The following is a 22,614-nucleotide window of genomic DNA, read 5'->3' on the forward strand; positions in this document are numbered from 1 at the left end:
TATAAGTGCAAAGAATACCAAAACAATCAAAATTGAAAGCTATGAAATTTTAATGACAAAACTTGACCATAAAAATGATGAGAAGATAACTACCAGTGCTTCTTTCAGAGTAAAGTGTGACATGTTAAATATGATATCAGCATTTTTCAATGACTTATTGTGGTTTATTTTTCCTGTTCTAAGGAATAATTTTCTGGGATAGAATGGGGTCAGGGCAAAGTGGGAATTGCTGGTAATATTAAAAAATCTGTAATTTTTTTTTATTTTAAGGCATTCTTGGTTTTTGTCTCTTCTTTCACACCTTTTATGAAAAAAATAAAACTAACCCTGTTGGAAGTAATTATTAGGCTTCTTCTTATTAACTAAATGGTAAATGATTTAAAACTCTAAAAGTTTCAGAGTTTTTTTAAATTAAATATATTTAACCTTAGAAGGGGAGCATTGTGTAATGGGAAAAGACTTGACCTCAACAGCCAGTATGAATTGAATTCAAGTCCCACCTTTGATCCACTAGCTGTGACCGTAGTTATGTCCATTTTCCAGGAAACTTTAAAAGTTGCAGAGCTGGTATTGAGTTGCACTAGTGAAGGAACTTCCTAGACAAATGACATCACAGTAACTGTCCAACGACAACAAAAAATTGTTAATCCCTTATAGATGGCATAAAAAGATGGAATTGGATATGGTCATTTCAAGGTGATTTATAATAAACACTATACTGATAGCTTATTCCCTTATATGAACCTCTTATGTTCAAAAAGATCCTGCTATGAACTAAAGAACTGTTTACATTTAGAAGCTTAAGTGGAATTTCCATCCCGTGTGGCCAGAAGGTTTAATGCCTGCTCCAGCTCAAAGATTAATCACACTTAACACACTCAAAAAATGTTTCTCTGATAGGAATTTTCTTCTGTTTGGTAAGGCCATAAGTATGAATTCTCTCACATGCAGTAAGTTGCTGCTTGCACCTAAAGGATTTCCCACATTCATTACATTCAAAGAACTTCTCTCCAATATGAATTCTCTTATGCTCAGACAAATGTCCGTGCCACTGACAAGATTTCACACATCCCATGCAGTCAAAAGATTTTCCTCTAGTACGAACTCACTTATGGTTGGGAGGAGATTCACTCCTGTCAAAGGAATTCCCAAATTCTTTACATTCATATAGTTTTTCTTGATGTTCTGTAAGTTCTGAATAGCCACTAAATAACTTATTGTATTTAGGTGCAAAGTTTCTCAGAAAAGAGTCCATGATGCTTCCTTTCGAGTGACCACAGTTTGACATTTATTCCACACGTATTCCACTGACTTAAACGTTTTCCTGTATTAATTTTTTTTGTGTAATCAGATTCATCCCCACACTAGAACCTTCCCCAAATTTATCACATTCACTGACTTTTAAATCAGGAGTTTTGTTTTCTGATTGTTTTCTACTTTGACAGGTTTGGGTGGCTATCTTGTTGCTCTAATCGATCATCAGATTTTAAAGTTTCTCCTGACTTAGAATTCCTGTCATGATCCTTTTTGGGTCTTTCCTAGAATGATACTCTCACAGAAATAGCCCATATGGGAGTTTCAGCTACTTCTCTCATCGAGGCTTCCTACAAGGGCAGTCTGAAATTTAGGGGGGAAAATGTCAACTAAGAGAAAAGAAATTGCCTTACATCAAGTTCTAGTTTTTAGTTCTATCAAAGAAAATGAACAACTGTCTAAAACTGGTAACACTAACATATTAATAGCAAATTATCATCATCATTAATAAATAATAATAGATAGCATTTATATAGTGCTTTAAGGTTTGCAAAGCATTTTGCCCACATTACTTTACTTTGTCCTTGAAACGCAGGAGTGAGGCTCTATTATTATCCTTATACTTAAGATGGACAGAGGCCAAGCAATTCACTCAAGGTCACTGGATAGTGATCGTCTGAGGCCAGATCTGAACTTAGGTCCATCTGACACCAGGCCCAGCATTCCAGCTTTTATGCCACCTAACTAGCATTCAATTGATCCCCAAAATATAAGAGGATATAGAACAGAGCACCTTGTTGTTTAAATGAGTGCAAGTACATGAGACTATATAAATGACTCTTCAAACTACTTAAAACACACCCACACAGATAAATGTGGATATAGATATCTTTAGAGAATGGTTTTTAATAAATTTTACATAAATATCCATGCTTTCAGAAAGAAAAATATTTACTAAAGAAACGACAGACTGATGAATGGGAAGTCAACTTCTATCAAAATTCTAGTTATTTGTAGGCACAGAAGGTTTATGGACTATTTAAAAGTATCAATCATTAAGACATAAAATGGTATATTAGGAAACCTGGAGTGGGGGGGGACTCTTGCATCTTTAATTGGAAAATTTTTTGACTAGTTATTAAACCATGCTAAAGGTACTGTGTATCTAGATTTCATCAATTTATCTGAACACAAAGAGGTTTTATGTGATGAGACATACCAGTAGGCAGCTAAACACATCACATTCAAAATTCTGAATTATTCAACATTTTTATTAAAAACATCAAAGGTTTTCATGTAAAAATTATGTAAGGCACCATTATTAATATTACAAATAACACAGGGTTTGCTAATCTTCAACAAGATCAAGTAAGCTTCAGTTGGACATAGAAGGAGAATTTTTTTGGCTCTCTAGTTAGTCTACACTTCTGCTTCCTAGTTTGCGAGTACATTTTTGAAGTTATTAAAAAGATGAAACCATTGTCTTCTTGGTACTCCGTGCAAATAATCTAAATAGAGCATCTTTTGGGACAGCTAGGGTGGTGCAGTGAATAGAGCACCGGGCTAGAATCAGGAGTACCTGAGCTCAAATCAAGCCTCACACACTTAATAATTGCCTAGCTGTGTGACCTTGGGCAAGAGAGAATCTTCCATCTTGGGATAATACAAAGCTGATTATAAACTTTAAAATTTACCTTAATTTGTTTTTTTTTCATGAATAAAAATTAAAATTGGTGTTTTCAAAAGTTGTGGCCTACAGGACAAAGCAGCAATCATCAAAACTTTTTGGAACTGGTTAAAAAAACAGAAAAGATGATCAATGAAACAGATTAGATGAACAAGAAACATTATCACAGAATCAGATAGTTAGATGATGACCTTCCTGGTCATCTTGATGCAGGGAATTATGGACATAGCAGATATTGTGATCAGATGTCTTGGGAACAGAGGAAGAACAGGAGATAGAAAACTGGAACTCAAAAGCTTACACAAAAATGAATGCTGAAAATTATTTTTACATGTAATTGGAAAAATAAAACAAAAGCCAGCCTAATTTATTTTTTTAAAAAAAGAAATTTTGCAGAAGGAAAAATATTGTCTGTGCCTGTTGTTCCCTGTTGTTCAAACTAACTACATTGCTAAATGTGAATTTGTCAAGACCTTGGCTATTGATGGGTCAAGCTTGCGCTGGTGTGACAGGACATGAGGCGTTGAACTTAAAGGTCAAGCACCTTAGGTCAGGAAAGACCAGAGCGTGAGCGTAACTTACATATTGGAGAATACCTTGAGCCAGGTGCTGGACCACTCCCCAGGTGCCACCTTCTTCCAATCCACTACAGAAGTGCATTTAAATTGATGTGAAGAGAAGGTTCCTCTCTTCCTCAACATACCTTAGCCCTGCAAGGACAGGGATCTCTTGTCTGTCTGTCTGTCTCTGTCTGTCTGTCTGTCTGTCTGTCTGTCTGTCTGTCTGTCTGTCTGTCTCTCTCTCTCTCTCTCTCTCTCTCTCTCTCCCACCTAAGGTGAAGCCATGTGCTCCTGGCCTCTGCTCCTGGCCATTGGGAAACCATGGACCTCTTTGCCATGTGACCTCACTGTCTCCTTTCCCTCTCACATTCAGCTCAACCAGATCTCCTGGCTGTTTTCCTTTTCACTGATGTTCCAGATCTTTATGGTAAATTGCTATTATCAAGTCACATGATTAATATTAAAATCAGGCATAAAAATTTAAGTCATTTGACCTACATTTATCTAAATTCTAATAGCTAGCAAGTTTAATATTTTTGAAACATTTTAAAAAGAAATTACATTATTCAATTAAGGATTTTTGATTCACTTTAAATATTAACAAAAGGTCAAAAGTGTTTTTATTTGTAAAATCACTTGGATACTTTCTATTCTAAAGTGATTATCAAATGTATATGTTACAAATTCAAAATTAATTTAGTAGAACTTTAAAGAATTTATTTTTGCAGTAAAACCCTCTTCTTTATGGAAGTTTATTTTTATTACATGGAATAACATCCACCAAATGGGAGTATAAATGATTAAAAGGAATAGGATAATGTCAAAAACAAAAGTAGAGTGATTTCTATTTGGAACTGAATTTTCTGTGTATATCAACATGATAGTGGGCAAGTTAAAATGTAAATTATCAAGATCTAAGAAATTCCACAGTTGTATTTCTAGATATCTATAGGTAAGCTGAATACATTTGGAGAAACTCCAGAGATACAGTAAGATATTAGAAGTCACTAGAAGAAAGAAGAAATTTATGTTATTGTTTTTCTCCCTTTTACATTTATTTGTATGGGTTACTTAATCAAAGGGAATAGCAACTTTTTCTACTGATTCCTGTAACTTTGCCCTCAATTCTGTAAACAGTAGACCACCATTATGCTCCCCCTTTTTAGATTGATTGGCCTCATGTTTATTGCTTTCCCATTTTTCTAATGATCTAGGCCTCTACGAGATGCTATCTCTTCCTCCACTAAGCCCCCATCTTCTGTACACCTCTACCATTAATATATAGCTGACATAATAACGTCAGCTGTGATCAAAATGGGGGTAATGTGAAAGAATAATTTCTCATAACTATATTGTGATAGAAAATTAATTTCTACCTTGCTCCTTAGATAAAAATTAAGACTCCAAAATTCCCCCCATTTTGTTAATCACAAATATAGGAGAACAATGTTCAGGATGTAAGGAGACCATTCTCCCAGGAAGAGACCAGAGAAGAATTTATACAAAGATGATAATCTTTGTGGAGCCGTCTTGGTGGTGATACCGTGCAACTTCTATGTTTAGATCACTAAGGAGGTCAATTATTTTCCTTATTCGTTTTTGTTTGTTTTTGTTTTTAAAGTGAATCTGAGATGTTTCTTTTTTTTATTTTATTTAAGGCAATGGGGTTAAGTGACTTGTCCAAGATTACACAGCTAGGCAATTATTAAGTGTCTGAGATCCAATTTGGAGTCAGGTCCTCCTGACTCTAGAGTCAGTGCTCTATCCACTGCACCACCTAGCTGCCCCTATTTTCCTTATTCTTAAATGATATAAAGTTGAATTTCTTTCCCAGTTCTATGTGGTCATTACCTCAGAATGGCCTCCACCTATAGGTTTTTGATAAAATCTTAAAGAAGAAAAGTTTAAAATGTCTAATTTATATTTTCTGTCCTTTGTTAACCCTGTGTTTTTAAGATCTTTTACAGTTTTAGGATCTGGAATTACAAATTTAGGGACTGAAATTCAGGGAAAAGATTAGGGCTGGAGATCATCTGCAAAGAGATCATAGTGGAACCCATGGGTGCTTGTGGGATCACCAAGTATTGAGGGGAATGAGACGAATGCCGGAGTAGAACTCAGGGATACCCATATGGGCATTTCTTGGAAACAATCCAGCAAATGAGTCTAAGAAGAAGCTTTCAGAAGAGAGGGCTCAGTCAATAAACATTTATTAAGGGCCTATCTCCAGATGATACAGCGGAGGAGATAGCACCAGGCTTGGAATCAGGAAGACTCATCTTCATGAGTTCAAACCTAGCCTCAGATACTTTCTAGCTGCGGGATCCTAGTCAAGTCACTTCATCCTGGTTACCTTGGTTTCCTCACCTATAAAATGAGCTGGAGAAGGAAGTAGCAAAACCATTCCAGTGTCTCTGCCAAGAAGCGCTCCAATGTAATCTCAAAGGTAATTAGCTAAACATGGGATAGAAATATAAATGAAAAAGACAGTCCCTACTCTTACCACCTACCCAGGGAAGCCAAACACAAAAAGAAACTAAAACATTGTGGGGCAGAGGCTGTGGAAAGAGGAGGGAAGAGAGTGCTGGTGGAGGGAGTTATGGACAAGTCTAAAGGAAGGCAGCTGGTGGGTGGGAATGAAGAGGTGGGCCCCCTCCTTAAAGTGGTGTTCTGCCCATCAGAGCAAGCTGACAAAACCCCAGAGAGAAAAAAGGCCCAGGAGGAGTGGGGCATCAGTGGTATCAATGGCTGAAGAGGTGGCCCAATTTGACAATGAAGAGAGCTCATTTTGGAGATGGCTGTTTGAGTTATGGTAATAATGCTGGAACAAATTTGTGTTTTCAAAACAAGTGTTATGGCAGAACTGACTGTACTACAATAAGTTCCAATTGGATATATGATTATAATATAAAAATATAAAATTTCATATCAAAAAATAGAAGAAAAGGAAGCACCTTTCACAACTATAACTACAGCTGAGAGAATTCATAATCAAACAACAGATATAGGGAATCACAATAGACATGGACAATTGTGATTATAATTCAATTATTGATGATGCTTGTCCTACATTTTCAAAGAAGACCATGACATCAGGGAGGTGATGTCATGACAAGCATGTGAATTGGATTTGATTGAGGGGGGCTGGGCTAAGTCCCCAGCCTCACTATCTCCGCCAGAGTCATCTGGGTTCAGTAGTCAGATATGCATCAGGATGACTGGAGACAGCCCTGGATGCGAGGTAATCAGGGTCAATGACTTGCCTAAGCTAGAAGTGTCAAGTGTCTGAGACTGGATTCAAACTCCTGTCCTGATTCCAAGGTCAGTGCTCTATCCACTGTACCACCTCGTTGCCCTAGAATTAGAAAGGAAATGGTTAAATATTTTTTGTAGGGAAATTAGATAAAAGTATTAGATGCAGTCAAAGGATTTGAAAAGGTAACTTTCAAATGAAGAAATTCAAATTATCAATTAACTAAAAATATTCTAAATCATTAATAAGAAGATAAATGGACAATTTAAAAAACCAAACCCTTTAAGGTTCCACTTCACTCTCATTAGATTGGTAAAGAAGACAAAAAAGAAAAATGATAATTATTAGAGGGACTGTGGGTAGACAGGAACACTAATACCATGTTGGTGGACCTGTGGGTGGATAGAACCACATAGCAAGATTTGAAAAAAAAATTACTAAACTGTGCATACTCAGTGTTATGAAGCATGTACCTCAAAGAGGTCAACCAGAAAAGAAAATGATTTTAAAATAGTAATAGCAACACCTTTTGTTGGAGCAAAGAAGTAGAAACAAAAGTGGGTCTCCATCATTTGAAGAATGACTGAACATGCTGTGGTATATGAAAGTAATATAGTAATTATATTCTCTCTAAGAAATGGTGAATATTATATATTCATTATAACCTGGGAAAACTTGTGTAAGTTGATTTAGAGTAAAATGAGCCAGAATAAAATCTTACATGACCGCAACAAAGTAAAGACAAACAAATCTGAACTTGTTCCCTTTCTCTATCACTAGCCATTTACTCATTGCTTTTAGAAGCCTTTCTTTTTTTAATGTGTGTAGTTAAACAAACAAATCTTGGTTATATTTTACAAATATTTCATTTTATCAGGGTGTCTAGGTGGTGCAGTGGACAGAGCACCAGCCCTGGAGTCAGGAATACCTGAGTTCAAATCTAGCTTCAGACACTTAATAACATACTTTGCTGTGTGACCTTGGGCAAGTCACTTAACCCCATTGCCTTGCAAAAAAGAAAAGACTAGAGTTTCGGGGGGCAGCCAGGTGGTGCAGGGGATAGGGCACTGGCCTTGGAGTCAAATCCAGCCCCACACACTTAATAATTGCTTAAATGTGTGATCTTGGGCAAGTCACTTAAGCCCATTGCCTTAAATAAATTTTGTTTAAAAGTCCAGAGTTACATAGGAGGTAACAGAAACAAAAAAGTAAACATTAGTGAACAATCATAAAGGTTTAATCAAGTCAAGTAAAGCATTTATTAAACATTTATCATTGCAAAGCATTGCACCCGGTCAATCCAACCTCACTGAGATTTCATTCCAATAGGGGAAAGATAACGCATAAAAGCTAGCTGAAAAGTAGTGGGGGTTGGAATGGAAGAGATGAAGCTGCCCAGGGAGAGGAAATACAGAAAATCAGGAGTGTAGCTTGTAAAGGAATAAGGACATGGCTTGCCTGGGCAACTGCCATCAAATGGAGTCTATGGGAGGATCAGCCAGGCAGAGAAGGCACCACAGGGGCAAAGACTCTGTTGTTGCTGTTCAATAATTTTCACTCATGTCTGACTCTTTGTGAAGCCATTTGGGGTTTTTTTTGGCAAAAAATATTGATGTGGTTTGCCACTTCCTTCTCCATGTCTCCATTTTTTGGATGAGGAAACTGAGGCAAACAGGGTTAAGTAACTTGCCCAGGGTCACAAAGGTTGGACTTGAATTCAGTTCCTCCTGACTTCACTGTGCCACCTCTCCTGTCTTTTTTTACTTTCCTTATCTGTAAAATGTTGATAAAGATAGCACCTGCCTTTCAGCTTTATGATGAGTTATGAGATATTTGTAAAAGCACTTAGTGGAGTGCCTGACACTTCCCAAAGAGTGTCTCTTTATGAAGAGGAAGCAAGAAATGAAGAGAAAATATGAGAGGTAAGATGGAGGGAAACACATAATTATCATATCCATGAATAAATAAAACCAATACAGTGAAAATTAGCACGTAAATGGGGAAGAAATTCTGGCAGCAGCTTCTCTCATAAGGCTGTTATTTCTAAGATATATGTGTAGAATTGACTCAGATTCATAAGGGGCTGTTCCCCAATTGATAAATCCAAGTTACTGATAGCCAAATGGAAAAAATGCTCTAAAGTAACATGTTAAACTCATCCAGAAAACTCCTGAATATGGCTCAACCAGATTAAAATGCAATTCGGAAACATGTAAAAAAATAAAAAAATAAAATAATGTTAACTTGTGGCTTTATAGATCCATCTGTGGTCCATGGGGATCCATTTTCAACTGGGTCTGGCACTGTTGTTCTAAATCCTACCAAGGGCTAGGAAAATGCAAAATAAAAATAACCCTGAAGTTCCATCTTCACAACCATATTAGTAAAGCTGATTCTCCCCCTCCCCCCCCAAAAAAAGGGGAAAAAAGGAAAATGACAAGGGGAGAAACAGGTATATTAATGCACTTCTTTGTGGAGCTATGAATTGATCCAGCCATTTTGGAAAGCAATTTGGAACTATAACTCAAAAGTTATTAAACTATATATACCCTTTGACCCACAAATACCACTCCTAGGTCTGTACCCCAGAGATTAAAGAAAAAAAGGACCTACATTCAAAAATATTTATGGAAGCTTTTTTAGGAAATAATTAAGAATTGGAAATCAAGGGTGTGTCCCTTAACTAGGGAATGAGTGAATAAGTTATGGTAAATGAACATTATAGAATGATAGTGCTGTAAGAAATGATGAAGAGAATGGTTTCAGAAAAACCTAGAAAGAATTGTATTAACTGATTGCAAAGTAAAATGAACAGATTCAGAATAATTTATAAAATAGAAACAATGAGCTTCTAAAAGTAAATAACTTTGAAAAACTTGCCACCTGATCAATACAATGAACAATCATGATTCCAGAGCTTTTCTCACAAAATATATTATTCGCCTCCTCATAAGGAGGTAGAATCAAATGTATAAATCAAAACCTCTTTTTGGATATAGCCAGGTAATGAAATTCTATGCCAAATGTTTGTAACAGGAGTTTTATTTTTCTTTCTTAATGGGCAGAAAGGTGGATTTTTTTGTTCACTGAAAAAAATACATATAATTTAAAATTTCTAAAAGAACTTCTACTCTAAAGCAGGGCCTCCTAATAATTCTTGTTTAGTCATTTTCAGTTTTGTCCAGTTCTTCATGATCCCATTTGAAGTTTTCTTAGCAAAAATACTGGAAGGGTTTGCATGTCCTCAAATGGAGGAGAATATGGTCAGGAATGAGTTCTGATTTCTTAGATCCTTTGTGAATGCTTTGGTGCTACATAAAGCAATGGTTGTGGTTGAAAACTTTTCCATACTAATTACAAAGGATTTCTCTTGAACATGAGCTATCAAATAAGGCAGACTGCTACTGCACATTTCCCTATATTAGTGAATATTCTAAGAATATGGTAGCTGATTGGATATTTAATTAAACCTTAGCTTCACCATAAGTGACTATGATGTGGCAATTCTGGAGTGTAAGGTTTATTGTAGGCATACATAAATACAAGTGACTCCCAGAAATTTAAAATGTAGTGAGTGGCTCAGACTAGCTCAGTCCAAACAGTAGTGGTTCCCAATCACTCATAGTCCAGAGGGCCCCACCCTTAAACCAGAGATGTGCTCAGTAACCTCAGTCAATATCCCAAATGGAACCATTCAGGGACTAGGGCTGATAGAAGAGTTTTCTTTCTTTTTTTTCCACTGAGACTAGTTCACAACAGGAAAGAAAAATATAGTTGGATAAGTGACCTCAAGTTGGGTCCTTATTATGAATTTAAAATGAAATATTACTTAACTAGCCCTGCAAAAAAATTTTGGAAGCTCAGAGCAAGACATACATGTTGCATAACCAGAGAGGAAAAACTACAAATGAAGGGAAACCAATATCTTGGAAACAAATTTAAGTAGAAAAGAAAAACTAGTGACATGCAGTATGTGTCTTTTACCAAAAAATTATTAATATAGTAAGATGTGTTCATTTCAGGGTGAGTGACAAACCAATGAAGCTGCTGTACTCCACAAAGGCTTTCTCTTCCTAGCATGATTTTCAGACTCAGTAAGATCTGGGTAACAGCTAAAGAACAGTCTACATTCTTAACATTCCCATTACTTTTAATTCAGTATGAATTTTATGTATGATAGCTGTTCACTTTGGTTAAAGGATTTCCTACATCCACTATAACCGAAGTGTTTCTTTCTTAAATGAATTTTCTTATGCTAGTAGGCTATTCATTACCAACATTCATTACACTCAAGGAATTCTCTGCAACATGAATTCTTTTATGTCACTAGATAATGTTCTCCAGGGAAAGGAATTCCCACATTCTCTAGAGTCAAAGAGGTTTCTCTCCAGTATGAATTCTCTTGTGGTCAGTAAGTTTTCCACGACGATTAAAGGATTTGCCACAATGATTACATTCAAAGGGTTTCTCTCCAGTATGAATTCTCTTATGGTCTGTAAGGTTTCCACGCTGTTTAAAGGATTTTCCACATTCACTACATTCAAAGGGTTTTTCTCCAGTGTGAATTCTCTCATGTTCAGTGAGGTTTCCACGCTGATTAAAGAATTTTCCACATTCATTGCACTCAAAGGGTTTTTCTCCAGTATGAATTCTCTTATGTCTAGTAAGCTGTCCTCTCCAACGAAAGGAGATCCCACAATCATTACATTCAAAGGGTTTTTCTCCAGTATGAATTCTCTTATGTTCGGTAAGGTGTGCATGACAATTGAAGAATTTCCCACACTCACTACATTCAAAGGGTTTCTCTCCAGTATGGATTCTCTTATGTTTAGTAAGGGATGCACTCCTGCTAAAAGATTTCCCACATTCATTACATTCAAAGGGTTTCTCTCCAGTATGGACTCTCTTATGTGTAGTAAGTTGTCCACTCCAGTTAAAGGATTTTCCACATTCATTACATTCAAATGGTTTTTCTCCAGTATGAATTCTCTTGTGCTCAGTAAGTTTTCCACATTGATTAAAGGATTTCCCACATTCATTGCACACAAAGGGTTTCTCTCCAGTATGAATTCTTTTATGTATAGTAAGCTGCCCTCTCCAGTTAAATGATTTCCCACATTCATTACATTCAAAAGGTTTTTCTCCAGTATGAATTCTCTTATGTTCAGTAAGGTTTCCACGCTGATTGAAAAATTTTCCACATTCATTACATTCAAAGGGCTTTTCTCCAGTATGAATCCTCCTATGTACAATGAGTGCTTTTCGACGATTAAAGGACTTCCCACATTCATTACATTGAAAGGGTTTCTCTCCAGTATGAATTCTCTTATGTTCATTAAGATCTCGACACCACCTAAAAGATTTCCCACATTCATTGCATACAAAAGGTTTCTCTCCAGTGTGAATTCTCCTGTGTGTACTAAGTTGTCCATTTGAATTGAAAGATTTCCCACATTCATTACACTCAAAGGGCTTCTCTCCTGTGTGAATTCTCTTGTGTTCAGTCAGCTTTCCACATTCATTAAAGGCTTTCCCACATTCATTACATTCAAAGGGTTTTTCTCCTGTATGAATAACCATGTGTCTAGTAAGGTGTCGTCTTCGCCTAAAGAATTTCCCACATTCGCTGCATTCAAAAGGTTTTTCTCCAGTATGAATTTTCTTATGCCCAGTAAGATGTCCCCTCTGATTGAAAAATTTCCCACACTCATTACAACCAAAGGGTTTCTCTCCAGTATGAATTCTCCTATGAATAATAAGTGCTTTGCGCCGATTAAAGGATTTCCCACATTCATTGCATGGAAAGGGTTTTTCTCCAGTATGAATTCTCTTGTGTTCATTAAGTTTTCCATGCTGATTAAAGGCTTTCCCACATTCACTACATGTAAAGAGTTTCTCACCAGCATGAATTCTCTTATGTAGGTTAAGATGTCCTTTCCAGCTAAAAGATTTCCCACATTTATTACATTCAAAGGGTTTTTCTCCAGTATGAACTCTTTTATGTTCAGTAAGTTGTCCACACCAGCTAAAGGATTTTTCCCATTCCTTACATGCAAAGAGTTCCTTGTCAGTACCAAGTTCTTGATATGGAAGAAGAGATTTGCAGCTAGAGTCTTTCCCATATGTATTATACTGAAAAGATTTCTGTGTACAAGGAGTTATCTGCTGATTTGTAAGGGATGCATTGCTACTCAACACTTTCCCATCTTCACATGATTTTTTTTCAGTATATTTTCTGTCATTTTGATTAAGATCTGAATCACAACTGTCTGACTTTCTGTATTTATATTTGTAAAGCGTCTCACAAAAAGTACCATTATGCTTACATTTTTCTGAATACTGTTTTAAGTTCATTCCATGTGTATCACATTTAGGAACATTTGACCCCCTATGATCTTGATGCTGTGGAATCAGGATTGGTCTCATATTGAAGCCCATTCCCCACAAATTACATTCATTGGTATAAAAATCAGAAGGCTTTTTTTGAGGGATTGTCATTTGCAGGGATTGCTTTCTATAGTTGGCTTTCTGATGCTCCAATCTAAAAGCACATTCCCAAACTTTTCCTAACATAGAATTCCGTGGTCCATCCTTGATTCTTTCCTTGGATAACTTCCCTAAAGAAATGCCTTGAATTGCAATAGTCTCTGTTGTTTCCCACCTAGACTCTAGATTAAGGCACTCTGAAAGAGAGAAAGAAAAGTCAATACTTTCTGCACTAGGAGAAAGAAAACTACTTATATAGTAAACCTTAGATTTTACCTCATCAAGAATGAGCTGCAATTTAAAAAATGCAGAATACTGAATTAACTTTTTTTATTCTGACCTTCTAGCACACACCAAATAAAATCAGTATTTCCTCATAGAAATTAGAACAGAAAGAGGATTATATTTGAAACCATGAATCTCTTATTATAGTTTTTTTTTCATTTTTTAAGTATAAAATAAATCCAAGATCTCACTGTTGAAGTTGTAGTGTTTGTTTTTTCCCTTCTGGTCTTCCTTCTGTTCTTTTATCTATTTTTAAAAATGCTTCAATGACCCTTTTTTCTTTCTTTTTATAACTCTATTGTTAGTTTGTTCTCCCTCTTCCTCCTACTACAGTGGAAAAAACAAAAATTAAAACAAAACCCTTGTTAAAATATATACATCGAGCCACATAAATTTTCACATTGACAGTGTGCAGAATTTATGTCTCAATCATTATTTGGAATCCAACAACTCTCTTCCAAGAGGTGAACAGCATGTTTCATATGATGGTCTTCTGGAATGTGTTTAGAACAAACAAATAATAGCAATTTGAAGGGAAGCTATACAAGGAGATAGTAAAAATATCTCTGATGTGTATGAATAAATTTAAGTATCTAAATCTAAGTAAATTACATTTCAGGGTATTGAAAAACTGCCAATATAAGCAGAGGATAAATTGAAAAATAATTAATAGAGGGAAAAAAACTAGAATTAATGGAGACTGAGAAAAGTTTCTTGTAGAAAGTGGGATTTTAACTGGGACTTGAAGGAAGTCAGACAAACTAGGAGATGAAGGAAAGTATTCCAGGAATGGGGGACTGAAAATCAGTAACTAAAAATGTTTGAAGCCAAGAGATGAGTATCTTGTTTGAGGAACAACAAGGAGGCCAGTGTCATGGTTTGTCTTTCTATTCCATGACCCCTACTCTTTATGATCATCCAGGAGCAATTGGATCCTCCCTTCTGAAAAGATGGATCTCAACATCAATGGCATTCAGTTTTAGCTATGGGCCTCTCCTATCATACCACAATAAAGTCATGGGCATGATGAACTTGTGAGATGGAGAGTGCCCCAGTGGTTGTCTGGACAAATATGACTTTCTGTTCAATATGCACTCTAAGGATGATGCAAAAAGGAATGGTGAATGCCTCAAAAGCTATAAGCAAAAGCTGATAAAAACTCTCAGAATAAACTTTGGATACAGTTCTTGGAAGATAGGACTGGTAAGGAAATAATTAACTATCAGTCAACAGGATGCTAGTAAAACTGAACCGTAACATGAGCCCTTCAGTCACACCTAATCCAGATACTGAAGGAGTAATTAGAGTAATCTCCATGCCAGTAATTGTCTTAAGGCCAAATGGAAACCCTTGGATGAGCTATCCTGTAGAGTTAACATCTTATTTCCTTCCTAATGAAGGAAAGTAAAGATAATGAAGACCAAAGTTCATCACTGCACTACTTCACTTGATGTGAGCCTGAACAGTGAATGAGGAAGACTGTAGGAAGCTCAATAAAGTTATGACACTAATTGTTCAAGCTGTTCCTGATCTCATTATCAGTGACTGATATAGGGTTATTGACTTCACTAAGGCTCTTGTTTCTACTGTTGATGATAAGGCTAGGCAGCAGTAGATCATCTTCTCCTGGGAAGGAATCTGATACACCTTCACTATTCTTCACCAAGACCACCTGATCCTCACTCATACTACCAGTCTGGGAGGCACAGAGACCTGAAAGAAGTCCCACTCTCTGAAAGCATTGAATGTCATCGCTATATTGATGATGATTAGGTCCAATAAGAGGATAGGACATAGGCCCTAGAATGATTGTTGGCTCGCATAAAGAACAGGAATGGGAGGTCAGACTTAAGCAAATCCTGGATTCAACCCACTCAGTCAAGCTTTAAGGAGTATAGATAGTATTTACCAAAATTTAAAAGGCCAAATGTTTATTGGCCCTTTGAGGTTTTAGAGAACCAATGCTGCTCACCCAGGCATTCACAAGTATGTCTGTCTAGAGGGGCTAAGAACAAGATACAGAATTGAAAGACCTAAAGTACAGGGGTCAGCAGTCTCTTCACATAGAACCTTATGAAAACAGAGGGTCCATGTTTTTGGAAGCCTCTATAGGTAAAAACCAGAATGACTGGAACTTTGCATTTGGTGGATCACTCAGGATGTGAGGGGTTGATTCCAATCAAGCCCAGATACTGAAACCCATCTTTGAATCCCAACAGGTATTTAGGGCTTATCTGATTTGCTAGTTTGCCTGTCCTAGAGCCAGATGGGTTTGACCTGCCATCTGGAATATCCCTTATGTTACAGGATTCTTGGATTGGTGACTGTAGTGGGGAAATACATGGGATGTCCAATGTGCTGACAGGACACATGGCAGGAATCGTCAGCCAGGAGAGCTGTCCAACCCATTTCAGTCAATCTTTCCTCTAGTAAAAAGCTCTGAAGGTCAACAAAGACATAGATTCTCTGCAATGAGCATATCGTTGCCATTGTTTCCAGAGGAAGAGGAGAAAACAGCCTCCAGCCTGCTCACTCTGTTTCTGAGAGCTTGAAGTGATTTCTCCTTTAAAGCCCAGGGAGTGTGCAGCTTTTCTTGTCTGTGGCATATCCTCTGTCACTCCCCACTACCATCAGGTGTATCTGAGAACACACCTGCCTCCTGGAAAGAATCCAGGCCACTTGTGTTCTCTTAAGAGGTACAATCATGGGACATTGGAAAGGACCCAAGCACATGATAAGCTCCATTAGAAGTACTCCAGTACAGTAAATCGGGAGATTCCCTGAAAACTCCCATCAATAACAAGGTAAATTTGACATGGATAAACAAGCATCCCTGCCTTTAGGGAAAAGATCATGTTGCAGAGATTGTGGGGAAATGGGCACACTGATTCACTTTATGACTTGTATCACTCTGAAAATTTGAAATTATTCAAATGATTCTAATGTTCATACTTTTCGACTAAAGATTCCACTGCTAAAAAAAGGTTTCATATATACCAAAATAATTAAAGCAATGCTATTTTGAGGTAGCAAAGAACTCTAAACAACAAATTGCAGTACAAGAAATAATGGAATATGACTATTCTATAAGAAATGGTGTGATGAATACAAAGAAGCATGGAAAGACTTCTATAAATTGATTAAAAGTGAAGTAAGGGGCAGCTAGATGGTGCAGCAAATAGAGCACTGGCCCTGGAGTCAGGAGGATCTGAGTTCAGATCCAGCCTCAAACACTTAATAATTACTTAGCTGAGTGACCTTGGGCAAGTCACTTAAACCTATTGCCTTAAATAAATAAAAAACATTAACTAAGAACAAGTAGGAAAACAATATGCTTAGTGACTATAACAATGTAGACAGAAAAAACCAAAAATGATCACAACTGAATGCTATGAAAGTATAAAGATCAAGCCTGACCTAGAATTCCTCCCTGTTTCTTTGCAAAAATAAAAGAGTATGAGAGGGATGCACATCAGGTTTTTTTTTTCTTCAATTGCTAGTTTTGTGGTACCCTTTTTTTCTTTTTTCTTCCTCCTTTACAATGGAAAGAGGGGGCAACTAGGGGGTGCAATAGATAGAGCTCCTGGACTTCCAATCAAGAAGACCCGAGTTCAAAACCAGCCCAGACACTTATGGATGGCATAACCCTAGGCAAGTCATTTAACTCCTATTTGTCTCAGTTTCTCAAGGGTAAAATGGGAAGGAAATGGCAAACCATTTAAGTTCCCTTACCAAGAAAAATGGGCTCAAAAAGAGTCAGGCATGACTGAATGACTGAACAATAAGAATGGAAAGACCTGGATTTGGATTTTGAGGATCTGAGATCAAAACCAAGCTTTCCTACCTATTCCTTTGCTGGCCTCGGGGATATATTAAATGATATCTAAGGCACTTCCCAGTTCTGGATCCATGGTCCTCTCAATCATTCCCTTATCTGAACCCCATGCCAGGTCTCCTGAACTCTCCCCGCCCCTATAACCTCCTGCATTCATCTCCTTTTCTATATCTACCCAGCCCCCACCCAGACTCAGGTTCTCCCCACATCTCATCTGAACTATTACAACAGACCCTTCACCTGACTCTGCTTCCATTCTCATTTACTCTCTGAGGCCCGGATGGGATCTATAGGTACATGCTTTTGTATTGCTTCCAAAATAAGGTAGACAACCCTCAGGCTGAAATTTCAAGGTCTTGATGACTGGGTTCACCTGCTTTCTAAACTTATTTCACATCTTTCCCTTTCATAAACTACATACTTTAGTTACATGGTTTTAAGAGATTGCCCTCAAACCTCTCCCACAGAATTCTTTGCTTCTGTCAAGAAGCTTGGCTCCTGAATGAAGCTTTTCTTCTTCCTGTCTACTGCCTCTCCTCCCAGCTGACAGTGCTCACTTCCTATCCCATTGTGATAGAAAAATCCCTTCAGGAGATTATGAAAAAGGGTATAAATATCACTTGCACAAAAACATTCATAGCAGCCCTGTTTGTGGTGGCAAAGAATATATATATATATATATATATATATATATATATATATGTATATGTATATGTATATGTATATGTATGTATGTATACGTCATGGAACACTACTGTTCTATTAAAAACCAGGAGGGATGGGAATTCAGGGAAGTCTGGAAGGATTTGCATGAACTGATGCTGAGTGAGATGAGCAGAACCAGAAGAACATTGTACACCCTAACAGCAACATGGGAGTGATGATCAACCTTGATGGACTTGCTCATTCCATCAGTGTAACAATCAGGAACAATTTTGGGGTACCTGCAATGAAGAATACCATCTGTATCCAGAGAAAGAATTGTGGAGTTTAAACAAAGACCAAAGACTATTACCTTTAACTTGGGAAAAAACCTGTGATCTTTTTATGTAATTTTTGCTCTCTTATACTTCATTTTTCTTCCTCAAGGATATGATTTCTCTCTCATCACATTCAACTGAGATCTTGTATACCATGGAAACAATGTAAAGACTAGCAGAATGCCTTCTGTGGGGGGGTAGGGGGAGGGAAGTGAGATTAGGGGAAATATTGTAAAATCAAAATAAATAAAATCTTTCTTGAATGACAGAAAAAAAAGAAAAATCCCTTCAGGCAAGAGAAGGACTTCCATTACTGACATTGCATCCCCACCACCTTGCACATGGCAGCTATTTAATAAATGGCAGCTGACTTGAGTTGAGAAAGAATTCAAATGTAGGAAGATAACGCTCTGTGATCCTGTAGAAATTAAGTTGGTGAGTGTGAGAAAACCCAACTTTGACAGACTCCAACAGCCTCTGGAAGGAGAGCATTCTCCCTTCCCCCAGATGAACAGCTCAGAGCTTCCTTAGAGTGACTCCCACCTCACTCACTCACCTGTGGGGATGCTTGCTGGGACTTCAACCTCAAGCATCCACGGTGCTTCTCCTCTCTCCAACTGGAAGATAACATCTGGTTTGGCAACTGCAAGTCCTGTTCAGAGGAGGGAAATGGGAAAAAAACTTTGAACAGAGTCACATAAGGATTCATTTCTAGCTCTAGCTCTCACAAAGAAAATGCACTAGGAAGGTATAGGTAAGGACTTCTGAAGGATGCTCATGACTGTTACTAGTAAGTATTCTCTTACTTTCTGAGCCCCATTAGATCATCTACTCTAGTTCTACTAGTATACCCTTCAGAAGACGCTACTGGTAAATGAAAATTCCAAACTGTCCTAATGAGAAGCTTCTAAGTTAGAAAGGAAAGTTGTCTTTACCCAAGGAAACCAGGTTCCCATAGTTCTCCAGCATCACATCCCTGAATAAGCTTCTCTGAGTAAGGTCCAGCTGTCTCCATTCTTCCCAGGTGAATTCCACGGCCACATCCTTGAAGGTCACTGATTCCTGAAACATTCAACACATTCCTGCTCACCCAGGATCCTCTTTCCCAAGGACCTGAAGGGAGACTTGAAGTTAGCTTGAGCTCAGTATAGGAGAGTCCTTCGCAATGTATTCCAAGTCAAATATTTATTGCACGCTTGTGTATAACCTTCTGTTTAATAGCAAGGTGACTGATGCCCAATCCCTCAATATCACTCTTAGGCAATGCTTCTTTTCATTTGAAACCCAAAGGAGTCATTTTTAGAACCAAATATAGAATCATGCCTTTTCAAAAGTAGTTTAAGAGGGGGCGGCTAGGTGGCACAGTGGATAGAGCACTGGCCCTGGAGTCAGGAGGACCTGAGTTCAAAACTGACCTCAGACACTTAATAATTACCTAGCTGTGTGGCCTTAGGCAAGCCACTTAACCCCATTGCCTTGCAAAACCCTTAAAAAAAGAGTTTAAGAAAAAAAATGGAATCATAGTAAGTTTGGGCATTTTAGAGGAAAGAACAGCTAAGGTAGGCAAGGGTTTGCAGGTTATCTCCATCTTACAGATAAGTAAACTGAGGCAAGGGTTTGCAAAGATCTAATTGAGCAATGGTAGCAAGGGTCTGTAGTATAGGGAAGTCAAAATAAGAATTCTATGTGAATTTGTAGTTTGAAAAAATATTTCTTCCCTCTTGCTTTGGTCTAGGATTGAGTAAAGTAGGCATCATGAGGGAGACACAGTATGATGTAGCATTCCTCATGTGAGGCCACTTTAAAAAGTGAAAAGAAAAATCCTTAAAAATAATTTGGAAGGCTTTTGTCATTTCATCAGAGACATTCCCAAGCATTCTATCCTCTGGAGCAGCATCACACAACACAGAAATCTTGTCTGACAGCATGTGCAGTCTTTGGATCTTTTAGCCCTTCGCTTCCCTGCCAAGAGGGGTGAAGGTGTATTTTATTATCTGATCTCCAGAAAAGTCTTGATTTTCTAATTATTCAGAGTGCAATTCCCTTTTGGTGTTCTTTGACATCACTGTTGTCACTGACACTTTCTTGATTCTACTTACATCACTTTGCAAGACTTTACATAAATCTCAGATTTCTCTGAGTGCCTCATGTGGATAATTTCTTACTCTGTGATATATCTGTATACTGTGGGGGGGGGGGGGTGTTGTTGTTTGTTTTTTAAAGCTTTTCCTCCAATAGTTCTTTGCTGCTTTGTGAGTGATTTTTAAAGTCTGTGACCGTTAAAGCCAAATCATGAGTCAAGTGCAGTTATGGCAACTAGGTGGTGCAGTGGCTAGAGCGCCAGCCCTGGAGTCAGGAGGACCTGAGTTCATATCTGCCCTCAAACACTTAATAATTACCTAGCTGTGTGACCTTGGGCAAGCCACTTAACTCCACGGCCTCAAATAAATAAAAGATGAAAAAAAGTCTTAAAAGAAAAAGATTTACAGAACCATTATGGAAAGGACTAGCCTTAAACTATGGGAATTTGGCTTCTTTTGCAGAGTTCTGTAGAGAACACTGAGGTGGTCTCCTGTGAGTTTCCACATCTCCCCTTGTCTTGCCTGGCCAGGTGATCGTCCCTACAATTTGACCTGGCACACTCTCTTCCAGGAAAGTGCCCCTGCTTCCAGTGACGGGGGAAGGATGCTTGCTCAGCTCCTCGCCGAGGGCTCGCCTCCGTAATGTGCACTCTCCACCACTTCCCATGCTGATTCCCTTCTCCCCAACAACAAAATCCAAGAGAACCTCAAAGAATCTCGCAAGAAGCCGGCCCTGCTCCCTGGAGCCCCCATCCCTGTCTCTCTCCTTTGGACTCCAGTAAACTTGAAAAACAATGCCAGGAATCCCAGTGACTTAATGTCAATTAAACGGCCCAGGACAATGACACTGAGACTCTTTCTTTGAGATTAATTCTGATGTAGCCTGTTAATTTTCTTGTTTGCACTTCGCTGCCACAGGCATCCACAAGGGGCAATGGTCGGAGTCCGGCACCTAGTGCCCCCTAGACCTGAGATCAAAGCCAGCTTCAGACATAATCCGTAGGACTGAGCCGGTGGCCCGACTTACCCTTGCTTCAGTTTATTTGTCTGTAAAACGGGGATTAATAAAGGCAATTCCCTGGGATTGCTGTAAGGATGCTGGGTTGTGAAAAGCAATGATAGTTATTACTGATCAAAACCTGCTTCGGGCACCATCTGTGTGTGTAACTTGACCTACCCTTGCCTCAGTTTACCTCTCTGTAAGATGGAGATGACCTGCAAGGCCTTGCCTCAGTTTACTCGTCTGTAAGGCGGGGGTGACCCGCGCGGCCTCGCTCTGCCCGTCTGTAAGGCGGGGGTGCCCTGCACGGCCTCGCTTTCCCCGTCTGTAAGGCGGGGGTGACCCGCACGGCCTCGCTTTCCCCGTCTGTAAGGCGGGGGTGACCCGCACGGCCTCGCTTTCCCCCGTCTGTAAGGCGGGGGTGCCCTGCACGGCCTCGCTCTGCCCGTCTGTAAGGCGGGGGTGACCCGCACGGCCTCGCTTTCCCCGTCTGTAAGGCGGGGGTGCCCTGCACGGCCTCGCTTTCCCCGTCTGTAAGGCGGGGGTGACCCGCACGGCCTCGCTCTGCCCGTCTGTAAGGCGGGGGTGACCCGCACGGCCTCGCTTTCCCCGTCTGTAAGGCGGGGGTGACCCGCACGGCCTCGCTCTGCCCGTCTGTAAGGCGGGGGTGACCCGCACAGCCTCGGTTTGCCCGTCTGTAAGGCGGGGGTGACCCGCACAGCCTCGGTTTGCCCGTCTGTAAGGCGGGGGTGACCCGCACACGGCCTCGCTTTCCCCGTCTGTAAGGCGGGGGTGACCCGCACGGCCTCGCTTTCCCCGTCTGTAAGGCGGGGGTGACCCGCACGGCCTCGCTTTCCCCGTCTGTAAGGCGGGGGTGACCCGCACGGCCTCGGTTTACCCGTCTGTAAGGCGGGGGTGACCCGCACAGCCTCGGTTTGCCCGTCTGTAAGGCGGGGGTGACCCGCACGGCCTCGCTTTCCCCGTCTGTAAGGCGGGGGTGCCCTGCACGGCCTCGCTTTCCCCGTCTGTAAGGCGGGGGTGACCCGCACGGCCTCGCTCTGCCCGTCTGTAAGGCGGGGGTGACCCGCACGGCCTCGCTTTCCCCCGTCTGTAAGGCGGGGGTGACCCGCACGGCCTCGCTTTCCCCCGTCTGTAAGGCGGGGGTGACCCGCACGGCCTCGCTTTCCCCCGTC

The 22,614-nt window shown here is 39.3% G+C and overlaps 1 protein-coding gene across 1 annotated transcript in view; it reads right to left on the minus strand.

The window, feature by feature from the left end:
- The window catches only part of LOC141509783 (uncharacterized), a 39,697-nt gene that overhangs the window by 16,471 nt on the left and 612 nt on the right, over positions 1–22,614 (minus strand). The window contains exons 2-5 of the mRNA XM_074219577.1: positions 19,276–19,402; positions 18,897–18,992; positions 11,133–13,437; positions 963–1,001 (exon numbers count right to left, since the gene is read on the minus strand). Coding sequence (XP_074075678.1) covers positions 963–1,001; positions 11,133–13,437; positions 18,897–18,992; positions 19,276–19,402 — 2,567 coding nt within the window. The remainder of the gene's footprint in view (positions 1–962; positions 1,002–11,132; positions 13,438–18,896; positions 18,993–19,275; positions 19,403–22,614) is intronic.

This window comes from Macrotis lagotis, chromosome 1 (genome assembly GCF_037893015.1).
Source record: "Macrotis lagotis isolate mMagLag1 chromosome 1, bilby.v1.9.chrom.fasta, whole genome shotgun sequence".
Classification (NCBI taxonomy): Eukaryota; Metazoa; Chordata; class Mammalia; order Peramelemorphia; family Peramelidae; genus Macrotis; species Macrotis lagotis.